The sequence below is a fragment of the Nipponia nippon genome, unplaced genomic scaffold (genome assembly GCF_047370975.1).
Source record: "Nipponia nippon isolate SJK-2023a ecotype South Korea unplaced genomic scaffold, ASM4737097v1 scaffold_3, whole genome shotgun sequence".
Classification (NCBI taxonomy): Eukaryota; Metazoa; Chordata; class Aves; order Pelecaniformes; family Threskiornithidae; genus Nipponia; species Nipponia nippon.
The window spans coordinates 84,360,823-84,373,704 of NW_028262347.1; the positions used below are offsets into that span (position 1 = coordinate 84,360,823).

Here is a 12,882-nt window from a genome sequence, read left to right on the forward strand (position 1 = left end):
GCGCCTGCTTCGTCAGGATTTAAGGTCTCCGTAACACAGAACACTGCTTGAGGAACATGGAATTTCTCATCATGAAAGCGTATCAGAATGTAGGCTTAAAAATCATGACAAGAAAGCAAAAACCTCCATGTGCTTTCTCCCATTCCCAACTTTAGCTCTCCTACAGGCACTTAATAATCCTACTGTATTCCTAAAATGGGATAGGAAGAATGATGCCTTGGAGGGGAACTACTTAGTTCTTGGGAATTATGCAGTATCATGACATCTCGGCAAAAATAAGATTGGCACATTTGCTGCAGCAGCAAACTACAGAGAAAATGGGCCTAGAAGAGTATGACTTTTATTCGTCAGGCAGTACCTATGACCATGTTTCCCTGGTTTTTTTAAATACAATTTGCAATGGCTGCTCTTCAATTAATTTGAAAGTTTCTCCAGCTCTCTTAATGTGAAAGGATATGTACTGTGGATAAATTTGCATTAAAGTGCCTGGAATTTAAAGTGCTCTAAAGCAAAACTTGTAAACAGATATTTACAGGAACATTGGCTAAAAAAGGGAGAAGAAAGTCAATAGCTGCAAACTCTATAATTATTTAGTAGATCTTAACAAGAGGCAGTGTCAAGCCATATCCACTGTCTCAGATGCTCCACAGTTGTCAAATTCAGCTTGCTGCAAAGTCAAACTCCAACTTGGCTTCATAGCTCCACAAGCACTTTAAAACCATATAAACAGATATTACTGCCAACAGAAGCAGGTCTGATCTTCCTCTGCCCCAGCCTTTTGCTCTCACTCTTCCATTACATCAGCACAAGCATTTGTGTGAGTAAATGGTAATTCACGTAAGGATTTAATCCAAGTAAAAATAACACATCTAGATTCATCCAACATCAGTTCCTGAATCCATTTACTACACTGGCTACAAAAACACTCATGCCAGCAGAAAAGATGCACCAGAGCAGCACGGAGCAGGAACAAACTGATGGACAATAGGAAGGAAGAAGTGGTGTCTTTTTATTATGCTTTTTTTTAAGGTAACGGCTGGTTTATGTGCTTAAACTTCAGTTTCAGTCCCTTTTTACTTCTATTATTTATTAAATTGGTTTTGAAGTAAATTAAAAACAGTGCAACCTCCTGTGCAAATAACCTCTGAAATTTTAAACCTGGTTTCCTTTAGTAGATCACTATCTAACATTAAACAAAATTGATGTATTGTTTCATGTTCAACACTTAAAAAGTCTGATAACAGAACAATTGAATCTGAACCTGCTGTATTATCCCCAGCACTGTCAGATATTTTTCTGAAAAACAGAGATCCAGTTTGACAAACAATATATGAGATTTTGTTTAAATCAGAATCCTAATTATAGACAAAGCCAAGTAGAAAAAAAGTCAAATTAAGACTGAATGAACTAAGATTTCATTTCTTATGCCTATTTAGAAACATCCCTAAAATCCCTGTAGGCTTCCCTCTACTTCCCTAAGGCCAGACCTTCCGTTATTCCAGTTCAAAGCTTTCCTCACAGAAGTCACCAATGCACCATAATTTTGAACCCTTATCCCCCCACTACTGCAAGACTAGGTTCTACTAAAACCGCTTCCCAGTGTTGCAGCCTACTCAACATTCAGAAATCGAAGGGTGCTAGAATTTAGATGTACCACAAAGAAGTCCAACGCCTAATAGAAGACCTTCTTAACTATCATCCCTTGACAAGACAGAATCTTAAAGAGTGCTGCTCAGAATACTCCTTGCCCTCACCCCTGACCTCACACCCACCTCGGTGACCCCGCGTGTTCTTCACCACCATAGGGAACTCCAGCACTTCCGCCTCATCAATCATTTTGGCAAAATTCTCATGACCACCTGGCAAAAAGAAAACCAACAACATTATGTGCCACCAATCTGGTGTGGCCAAATTGGGGATGTAATTGCCACACATTCCTCCCACCCTTACAGCTTAGATAATGCAGGAAAAAAACTACCAGTTAAGAGGAACCTGGTCATGGAGCATGATCAGACTTTGAAGGTGTTTGTAAACTGTGGGATACTAACTCCTACTTCCTTTGAAATGGAAGACACAAGTTGACAAAGGCCTCTTGGTCACAACACCAAAAGGCTCAATCCAATCTTCCAAATCTGAATGCCCCGATTCTACCATCTTGTTCCACTTTATCCTTTTTACTTTATCAACTTTACTTTATCACCTTTTCACATGTCTAGCAGGAAAATAGCACAGACGTAACACTAGTAACAGTTCCATCCAAACTACTAACCAGAAAAGCAACATGGAATACAAAGACAAGGCATAATCCAGAGAGCAGCAACAACCCAAATCTTGTCACTCCACCTCCCCCCTTTCCAAGGCTTAAGTCTCCTGCATCTCATTCTCCCTATTTCCTGAAGTAGTATTTCCAACCTTTTTGTCTCATTGCATCTGTAAGGACCTTAGAGCGTAGCTTTTAATGACCATTCACATGATTACAGTTGATACTTCAAGGTTATTTGAGTCCAGTTCAATTCACAGAAGGCTGACCACAATACAAGAAAATACAGAAAAGAAAGTCAGCAGACAAAGGGATGAGACTCCTCTAACAGCATGTGAAGTAAAGCGCCAAGACACTGGTCACAAAGCCAGCAGCAGCCATCACTACCCTGCCATGGATTTTAATGCGTGTCATGGAATAACATGCCATTCAGCACATCCTGTTTTTCCTGGCAAAGCCAGCTCTCACTGATAACTTGATACTTTTTTTTTTTTTTTTTTTTTTTTTTTTAAAAAAAGCCATGCTTCTGTCAAATTCCAGAGACAGGCATTAAAAGAAGTGGCAGGGAGTTATGAACAAATAGAGATGTTCTGCAATCACCCCATCATTCATGTCCTCCCCTTCCCCCCCAAAAAATTAAAAACTCACTCCTTTCTCAAAAAGCAAGAGCAACCACATCTATAAGGAAAGGGCATGTTTCTTCTCAAATGTGTTTTCACAGTAATTGATGGAAATAGTAATTCATAGTAATTGATGGAAACTCATGCTTTTGTTTTTGTCAAGTTTGTGTTTTTGTCAAGTTCCCATTACAAAAGCCTATTGGTGCAACCACACAAACAGGAGGAAAGCACTGGTATTTCCCAAGAAGGAAAGGAAGGCTGAGAGGTATCTTCAATTCTTCAATATATTTTAATCAAAAGCAGAAATAGCATCAGGGGAGCTCAGACAAATGGTTCCTCTAATCTAGCACTCTGTCAGGAACCATAGACTCCAGAGGCAGGCACAAGAAGCATTAATAATTTAACTGTTCTGGTGGGAAACAAACCCCAAACAATTGTTCCAAGTTGAACACGAGGGCCTGTACTCTTTTTGTCCTTGCACAATAACCAATATATTTGCAGATATTTTTATTCATATAGAAGTTCAATCTACTTCCAGGTTTTACCAAAGCCTAGATCTTTATAGTATCCTATGACATTTAGTTCCCCAAGTTCTTGTCTGTTGTTTTGGGCAATTGGAAAAGAGTTCAGTGTGTTTTAGTAGTAACAGCCAAAGTTAGTTGCTTGGGAGGCTGAGGTACAGTTGAAGTACTCTTCTCAAAGCATCACAGCTAATCAACAAAGCCAAAACCAGAATCTAAGGGTTGTGACTTTAATTTCCTTTTCTGGTTACTGAACACGTTATCTCTGGAACTAGCCTCATGCTACTTAATTCTATGGATTTCCAAAACCTGACTCATCTTTTGCACTGCAAAAGCATAAATTATGGTAGGCAACTTTGCTATCCTTTTGACCCAAAAGCCTTACCATATGAAAAAGTGTCTGGAAGAGGCACGCCGTGACCAGCAAGTTCTTGAAACGTCCAGAACTTGTTGACACAGTTGAGGATGGCTTGAGGACGATTCATCAATCGACAGCCCATCTTCTCTAGGTGGCGAAGGACTGTGATATCGCTGTCACTCTGGACCCAAGGTGTTGGTACACGCACAACCACCACTTGTGGGTAAGCAGTAATGAGCTCCCCATTCACCCGGAGACCTAAAGAAGGAAGAGGAAAAACATCCCAATCAACTACAAGGTCTTCAGGAGAAGGTAAACAGGCAAAGAAATACTGCACTATATGCAATCACAACAGAGATACCAGACTTCAACAGTGAGCGTTAAAACAGTGCAACTCTCCCTAAAATGCATCTTGTCAGTTGTGCTGTTTCATACATGTCACTCTTAACCCACTTAAAACTAGGAGTAGGCAAAGAACAGACTGCATTAGGGCACACAATCTTGGGCGCCTTCCCAGGGTGAAGGATTTTTTTTATAGGTTCACATGTCATTCTTTCTATGGGTGTTAGCCGCACGCTACCTTCACATCACCACTATCAATAGCTCAGGAGGTTCCTGCCTCCCACCGCTGGTTCTTGCCTACACGATATAGTTCATACCTTTCCCAGTCCCAGCTGTATTGATCCCTCTGTTTGTGATATCATGTTACACAACATATTGCCAAAGTAACAGATTAGATATGAGCCTTAAAAAAAAAAAAGGCAGTATTTTTAACAAAGATAATTTCAACAATCTGATTTATACTAAATAAGTACTCAAAAATAACTTATTCAGCTAAAGGGGCAGCACCCCATGACATTAAGGCACAAACTAGAAGGAAACCCAGCTTTGTCATCAAGACCAATGTATTACTTAATCATGACCTATAGTTTTACAGACTATGTCTCTGAAAAAGAAACACTGAAAGACAGGCTGCAGGAATGGGAATACGATAAGATTGGGCGGGAAGGCATCAAGCTCAATGAAGACAGTCTGGTATCTGAGGATGGGAAGAGACAAATAGGATTTGATATTCACTTTATGTGCCTTATGTTCAAAGTAAAACTTTTTGATTTCAGTGTAAAATACACAGCTCACACTGCTGTGAGCACCTTAAGGGTTAAAAAGAGAAAGAAGGTGAGCCGAGAAATCACAGTGCATCTGCATTTATGTGCCTATGAAAGGCCAGCTGTAACTATTCAGATCTAGCCCAAATTAATTACCTGATTAGCTCTATTCCAAAGATGTTACTTTCCAAATACAAACTTGCATCTACTCAACCTGAAGACAGATATTGCCAGGCAATATATTTAATTTCAAGGTGCATCTGAATTAATGGGGGAGGGGGAAGAGGGGGCAGGGGTGTCCGTTCCCCCCCCCCCCCATACTTCCCATTTTCTTCTCTCCTCCCAACCAGAATGTATTTTAGAGCTTGCCTTAAATATAGTGAAGCAACCCACTAACTCCCAAAATGGAAGTAGAAATAAGCTGCCCAGTCCTCAGGAAGACACAGAACCACACTCTGGAAAGGCCAAAACAGAGCCATATCCAATACAAATCCCTTTTTCCACTGCTCCTTGCCATAACTGCACAGAGATGAGAAAACATAAGCAGACGGGTGCTCTGGCTGCTCACCTCATTAGCACCAAGCACTGCCGCATTGCAGCTGACATGACTTGTGTGTTTAAGCAAGCAGGCTTCAGACACACACCATTTTACAGAGGCATCTCAAAGCAAGATTAAAAACAAGACACTGCTAAAAACCTAAGCAGAATGTGAACATCAGGAAATGGACTACCATGTCCTTTAGCCAGAAAAGTACAGATTCAGCAAGCAAAAGATTTTTAACTTATTAGTCAGATTCCACCTTACACATGTATTTTCTCCTTTAGGTGCACACCCAATTACACCCACTTTTTGCCACTGTAATTGCATGCATGTCCTGATCCACATGCAAGCTGCGTAACAATCATTTTAAAAAGGACTACATTTCCTACAGAGTCCCAAAATTGCCGCTGTATCTTTGTTGTGAACCAGAACCACATAGTTTTCTAATTCATAATCTCTCAGAGTCTCTTTTGTTGTTTCGCTTTAAAGTCACACCACATGCTGAAGTTCTGCACCATGGAATCTGACAAACAGCAGTTTGAGGATCACCTGGAATTCTCCTGAATACCTGCATTAGACTTGACTATCAGACTGGTGTAAATTCAGCCGGGCCACCATCCCCCCTGGCGTGACTTTGGAAGTACAACAATGTTATCAACAGAACAATCTGAGCTTTTGTTCCAGATCCGGTCATTTTCTCTGGTCTGGATACTGTTCTCCCCAGAACAAAAAAAAATTTCTCTCCCCTCATAGAAGAGAGTTTACAAACAAAGAGAAGAGCTACTCAATGAAATGTATAATTTGAATCACTACTACTGACATGCGCCATAAAAATTAGCTGCAGTCTCCCAGCAACACAGTGCTGCAAACAGAAGCAGCTTTATCACAGTAAAAAGGAGAGCCAGATTCTGCCATTTTGGAACAAGCTTGTATTCAGCATTCCATCTGAGACCCAGCAGTTAACAATCGGGTTAATGGTCATTATTGCCGAGTAGGCTGATAAAATAATATTTATTCACTATGACGTGCTGAAAGCAGTAACATAGAAGATATTAATGCATACAGTTAATTTCTTTTCCAAAGAACCAATTCATGAATGTAAAGAGGGAGAAAGGAAAAAAAAGATGTTACAGAGATGTTACTTAAAAAGTGGGTAAGAGGTAATCAAATTTTTATTTTTTTTTAAATGGAGATGAACTCTTTCCTTTGCAGTAATAGTACCATCCTGGTCCCAGAACAGTAGTGAGTTACATTCACTGTTGTCTGTGGACAATGAACTGACCTCACAAACACGCAGAAAGCAGATCTTCAGATCATACAGAAGTACCTTGACAAATAACAAGTTGGTCCATTTGTTGACTTTCTCAGTGGATGCCCATGACCTTGCAGATACGGCAAACAGCTGTACAGTCCTTTGAAGTACCAATACCGAGAGCCAGGAAAGGGAGATTTTGTGCTTATCTAATACTATGAACTTCACCAACATACAACAACCATTTTACCAGTGCCTGGAGAACAATTTCTTGAGTTATCATAAAACATTTGAGTATTCTTTGGGCCTATGAAATAAAGACTCCTGAGTTGGAATATCACTATAAAAACAGATGTAAATCCTGCACTTGAACAAGACCTGTTCGTTCACTCAGTACCAGCTTTCTTTGTTCTTCCTCTGCAGGATGAAGTCTCCAAAATGGAATATGGTAGACCTTTAACATTATACACCAAACATCACAGTATTCAGATGAAAGTGCAAAAGGAATTTTTGCAATGCGAACTGTAATCACCTGGGACTGAACTTGACCAGTTACACCACATCCCTCAAAGCCGAAAAGCCTCAAGTTTCTCTCAAAAGACAGCTCAAAGTAGCACATGATAAAAGCGAGTGGGTAAATGCATGATTCTTCATCAGTTGGCCCAACTGGTCCTGCTGCTTTTCATTCCTGAAGAACAGCAGGTGCACTTGAAGTGCAAAGTAGCTGGTCTCTGCTAAAAAGGCTAATTTTGACCCAAACAGATTAGAAGCCATCACATGAACCCGTGAAGTCCACAGAAAATGAGCACAGCATTAATCTCTAGTGAAGACAGAAGAAAGAGGCAGAAACTTCTACTGCTGTTACCAGTGAGATCAGAAGACATGTATCTATACCTTAAGAAAGTTCTCCAGACAGTTACAGCTAACATGGTAGAGCCTATTGGCACAGCAAGATACTCAGGATGACAGTTGCTTCTCAACAACCTGATTTAGTACAAGTTTAGGGTGGATGCACATACTTTGGAAAAAAAATCACAAAATTCTGGAACTTGCCAGACCTCATTCATGCATGAGGGTTGGTTTTTTTTTTTTAAGCATGTTCTGTCTTCTTCCCTATGACAAATTTATCTCACAATCACAATTTCTCAATTAAAAAGCCTCACTCTTTAAGAGTTATCATTTAGGTGGCACACATTCCAAATGAAATGCCTCCAGATACAGACATACAAACAAAACTGAGTTATCCCGACTTAACAAGTTGCTGCCCATCAGCTAAGACTCCTAAGCTGACTATGTGCTTGTTCCCACCCTACAGCAAAACACAAGGCAAAATGCTTGACCTTAAGCCCCACTGAAGGGGTTCAACAATAACGAATCTCACTACACAACTGGGACAAGCTAAGTGCCCAAATACAGGCATTGTAACAATACCTCATATAAAGCTCGCAAGCCAAGCACACTGCTGCAAGTCAATCACAACCACAGCCAGAGTATGTAAATTCTTAAACTGCAGCCTCACACCTTTACAATCCATAACCATTGGTGCTTCATCTACCCAGTTATCCTACTTTCTTGTGGTTTAGAAACTCAAAGAAGCGCTTCTGCGCTGACGGCATTATGGATGGCTAAAAAGGATTAAGATTTCAAGAAACTGTGTGCGGCTTCCGAACATCTTAATTCACACCGAAGCAGCATTTTGAATTGCTAGACATTTTTAAAACTCATTCTATTCAGTTTGCACTCTACACAAATCCCTTCCAATCTTTACAAGAATCAGTTCATCAGCAGATTAATAGCTACTGCAAACTGGGCACGAGATATTGCTTTGCACGCTATGAACAACTGTACTTTCAGCTGAAACAATGCAAATGTTTTCACAGAAGGAACATCGTTTCAGGAGATAGGTCTTAAAATCTCAAAGATTTGCAAGGACATAAAAAATAATTACAGAGCTTTTATAGCTCTCATTATAGCAAACATCACGCACTTTTAACAAAAAATAAATCTCAGTACTATCAAATAAATTTATAAAAGTATTTTCATTCCAAATTATAATATTGGAAAACAGTCAAAAAAAGAAAACTGAGTCACCAAGACCATGAAGTACTTAGGACTCAAATTCAGGTCTTCAAGTACAGTATGTGACTGTAAGAACCATAGCCAACTTCTTCAACAAAATGGTATGATACAAAGCTAAATGCTTAAAGTATTTAATACACAAGCAGAAGGAGATCTGGGTAGGCTTACATGCAAATCAAATTACTGGTATCAAGCTTCTATTTTTATACAATTTGAATCATCAGTATTAATTGATAGACTATGATAGATGAAAATACTAAAGTAGCTGAAAATGTCAGAAGCTATGGCCTAGGGAAGAAAGACAAAGGACGCTGACATAAGAGTAACGAAGAATAAACTTTCTCAGGGAGAAATACTACATTTACATTTACTTCTACACGTACATTAGAAAAACCTAAATCAGTAAATAGGTTTCCATGATGGAAAACATTGAGCCTTTCAATCTGTGCCTGAAGACAACTGAAAACTGCCTTGCTACCCACGGAAGCTCGTGACCTATCTCATCATGTTTCTGACCAAATGGATCAAAAGAGCAGGAATGATGCACAAAGGGTGGGTTTGCAGAAGCTCCCTATTCAGTGCTGCCATGAACCCAGCAACATAAAACATTCAAGTCATTAAGCCACCTTCTTTCAAACTGGCTTCCAAATGTATACATTTCATAGAATTTATCCAAGAACTGTGTGAATATGAGAAGTGTCCAAACGTGACAACAAAGTTAAATTATTCCTTGTAGAGCATGGATAGCTACGAAAGGAATCCTCACCTCTGCGGCCACAGCTGCCACATGCAGCCACTTCTCAGAAGAACTTAACTTCAGTGACTGCCTCTGTCTTTGGCAAAACCCCTAATAAATGCCAACTGTTCTGAAATATATAAGTAAAACGTAGCAGGAATAAAGCGTTTCAGTATTCAGACAGATCTAGCACGTGGAATACTTTTCTAACAGGCATAGCATACAAGTCGAATAATGCATGGTCATTGTGCATGCAGCATTCCAAAAAATAAAATTTGAATCAAATTTTCAAAAGCACTCAACATACACCAGTTCCCATGACATTCCCAACAGGAGCTAACAGGGACTGAGAACTTCCAAAAACACTACCCAGATTTCTCCTCAGAGATCTGTATGCTATCATGAAAGTCTCCAGCTCTCTCTCAACTTCGTTACACCAATTTATTCATCCATCCATCCATCGAGTTGCTAACGTTTCCCAAATGAACAGTCACTCAGCAAGCAGGCTACAATGAATTCAACTTACTCAGCTGGGAAAAACACGCTAGCCTTCCATCACACAAACCTTTCCTCATATTTTGAGGACATCACATTCTGCTACCTCCTTTTCCCAATTAATCAGTTGTTCTAACAAAAATCAGTGAATTTTTCTACAAACCTAGACTCACTCCTGTTCTCAAAACAGTGCATTACTATTTCCAGTACATTCATCCTCCTGATATCTGTTAGCCACAAGATGCTGCATAATATTTGTGTTAAAGTTCTAAAGTGTTTAATAACTACTTACAGTTTACTTGCAGAGAATTAAATGTGTTTCATCCTAATTGCCATGTAAAAGCAAGCTTAAAGCTCAAAAGGGAAATACCCCAAACTTTAACAGCCGATTACTGGCAATAACAAGATATACGTTCCCTCACCAAAGTCAAACACAACTAGATCTCTAAAATTTTTAAAACTCAGCATACTTCAAACACGCATTCTGCCAAGAGAGTGGCAGAATTTACGAATAATTAACAAAAGTAGAATTAACATTAACAAAATACCATTCTATACCTCAAAAGCCTGCTGCAATATGTTGATTTAACTTTACGTATTTATCTTACAAAACAAGCGTAAGCAACATGAATTCCCACAAATTGGGTGATACATAGTAAAGTATAGCACTTTAAATGCAATTTTATTTAAACTAGAACTTAACCTTTGAAGAGCAGCTAAGCACTGACTTTTTAGAAATCCACCAATTTATTAACACCAAACTAAACCTCCCCCTTTGGAGATGCACAGGCGTTTTCTCCTCTGCATCACTTATCACCTGACAGCCACAGTTTATTAGTTTGAACACTAAGTTGCCACAATTTCACTGCCGTGCAAAAGCCCCCTTGATATCTAGTATTACCAAGCTATTTTTCACTCTAGTGTACACAGAAAGAGATTTCCACAATAGTTCTGTGCTGCGCGTTTTAAGTTCATCTTCTCTCCCTTCCTATCCTACTTACTAGTTTCTCAAATCAAATTAACAAGTGCTGGCATTTAATCCTATGCATTTAATATGACTTCAATCTCCCTCTCCACACAAACTTAATCAAAAAGGCTTTCTCACCAAGATACACTTCCATAGCTCAGCAGTTCAAATGAAATCATGCGTAGCAGGGGCAAAACTGATCTCTCTAGAACAGTACTACGCCATTCTATTCTGAAACAGAAATAAAGAGGAGTAGCTTCAGCTGTAATTCATAAATTCCTAACGCAAGCATTGTGAAAACTTCCACAAAAGGCCACTGCTGCAGGTCCAAATAGACAGCAAGCAGGTACCCGAGCTAAACCAGCTCTACTTTATGTCCCTTCCTGGACTCAGAGGATCTTTTCCTTTCCTCAGGAAGAACACAGAATCATTCTTAGAAATGCATGGGCTACTGAAAATGGTGGAAAAACTTGGGAAGTACGACAATGCTCAAAGTGATTATGGCTATTCTGGATTAGGGATTCTTTTCGGGCACAAAGGGGAAACAGACCAGCTGCCTATATGGGTACTGAATCAATACTAAGCAGAGTGGTTATGGCCAGACCTGTGTTTCTCAGCTACCTTTCTAGTCACAATCCATTGTTTGCTTATAATCCCAAACCACAAGCACTTCTTTAGAGTCATGCATAAATGTGAAGTGAATGGACCCAAATACAAAAACATATAAAAGGTATATTACAAACACTAATTCTAGACCACCATCTTGCTCTGAGAATCGATTTTATGGTAGGTATATAAACATGGAAACTATACTGAAATCATATTAAAGCCTTAGCTACCATTATTATATGTATATAAACACTCACACAATTAAGAAACTTTGCATCACTAACAAAAAATACATTTCCAGAGACTACTTAAAAGACATTCAAACAAGTATAGAAAGAAACATACAGTATTTCAGCCCTATTCCCAAACATGGAGGGTTTAGTCATATAACTGTTAAGATGCATTTTAAATGGAGTGTTGTAAAAAAAACTGTAAAGAAAAATGCCACAAAAGGGGAATCAAAAGATTCATTAAACAAAACAAAACAGTGTTGGAAAAGATGTGATTTCAAACACCTTGAAAAGTCAATTTTTGCTTTTCCCACTGAGTTTATTTGAAGTTCCCATCGCACATCTGCTGTTCTAATTTGCTCGAGGGCAAAGTTAGAAGAATTTTAAATATTTTCCATAGCATAAACTCAAAAGAAAAAAATATTCAGGATGAGATCCATTTAAATTTACTGAAATTAAAAATGAAGTGTAGCTGTTGATCAAAGTTTTAAATTATTTGAATTATAACAAAGCAAATTCTCTCACAGCTCAAGTTAATGAGTCTGAGTGCAAGGGACATGGTTTTGACTTGAATGTTGCAAAAAGGTCCCCCAGTTCTTATACAAGTATATGCACCCACACATGCTATACAGCCACTGCATAAGCAGTGATTAAATCGTCTTTTGTCTATTCGATTTCCCATCAAGGCTCTCAATGAATATGACGATTCTTCATATTAAGAGAAAGCTCAGACTCACAAACAGGATTTATGTAACCTGCCCTCACTCACTATATGCCTTTGAAATGTATTTCTAGCAACTGCACTACAAATACTTTCTGTGTTGTTTTCACACGTGAAAAACAAAAAACCTTGGGTTTCACAATCAGTTTAAGCTGATCTGATCTAAGCCAGGGCTGACATACATGGGCACAATCTTGTCTTTCACCACACCACCAGCACTGTGCTCCCGTCACCTCTCATCTGTCCAGGTGTTAGTGACCAAGAAGAAGCTGGGGGGGTGGGGAGTACTAAGTTTTCAGCTTACCATAGCTTTGCAGTTGTTAGTATCAACATTGTGAAAAAACAAATAAGGCATGATGAGGAGGAGAACACCACTGCTACTTTGAG

At 39.1% G+C, this 12,882-nt stretch overlaps 1 protein-coding gene across 6 annotated transcripts in view; it reads right to left on the reverse strand.

Annotated features, from left to right (window-relative positions):
• The window catches only part of RIMKLB (ribosomal modification protein rimK like family member B), a 57,646-nt gene that overhangs the window by 14,716 nt on the left and 30,048 nt on the right, over positions 1 to 12,882 (reverse strand). For 5 of the 6 annotated variants that reach the window (XR_015706753.1, XR_015706754.1, XR_015706751.1 and 2 more), the window contains exons 4-5: positions 3,787 to 4,017; positions 1,773 to 1,859 (exon numbers count right to left, since the gene is read on the reverse strand). Coding sequence is in view for 2 of the 6 variants with exons in the window: in XM_087767056.1 (XP_087623182.1) it covers positions 1,773 to 1,859; positions 3,787 to 4,017 (318 nt within the window). In the remaining 4 variants the exon portion in view is untranslated. The remainder of the gene's footprint in view (positions 1 to 1,772; positions 1,860 to 3,786; positions 4,018 to 12,882) is intronic. The other variant, XM_087767057.1, reaches the window with a different exon arrangement.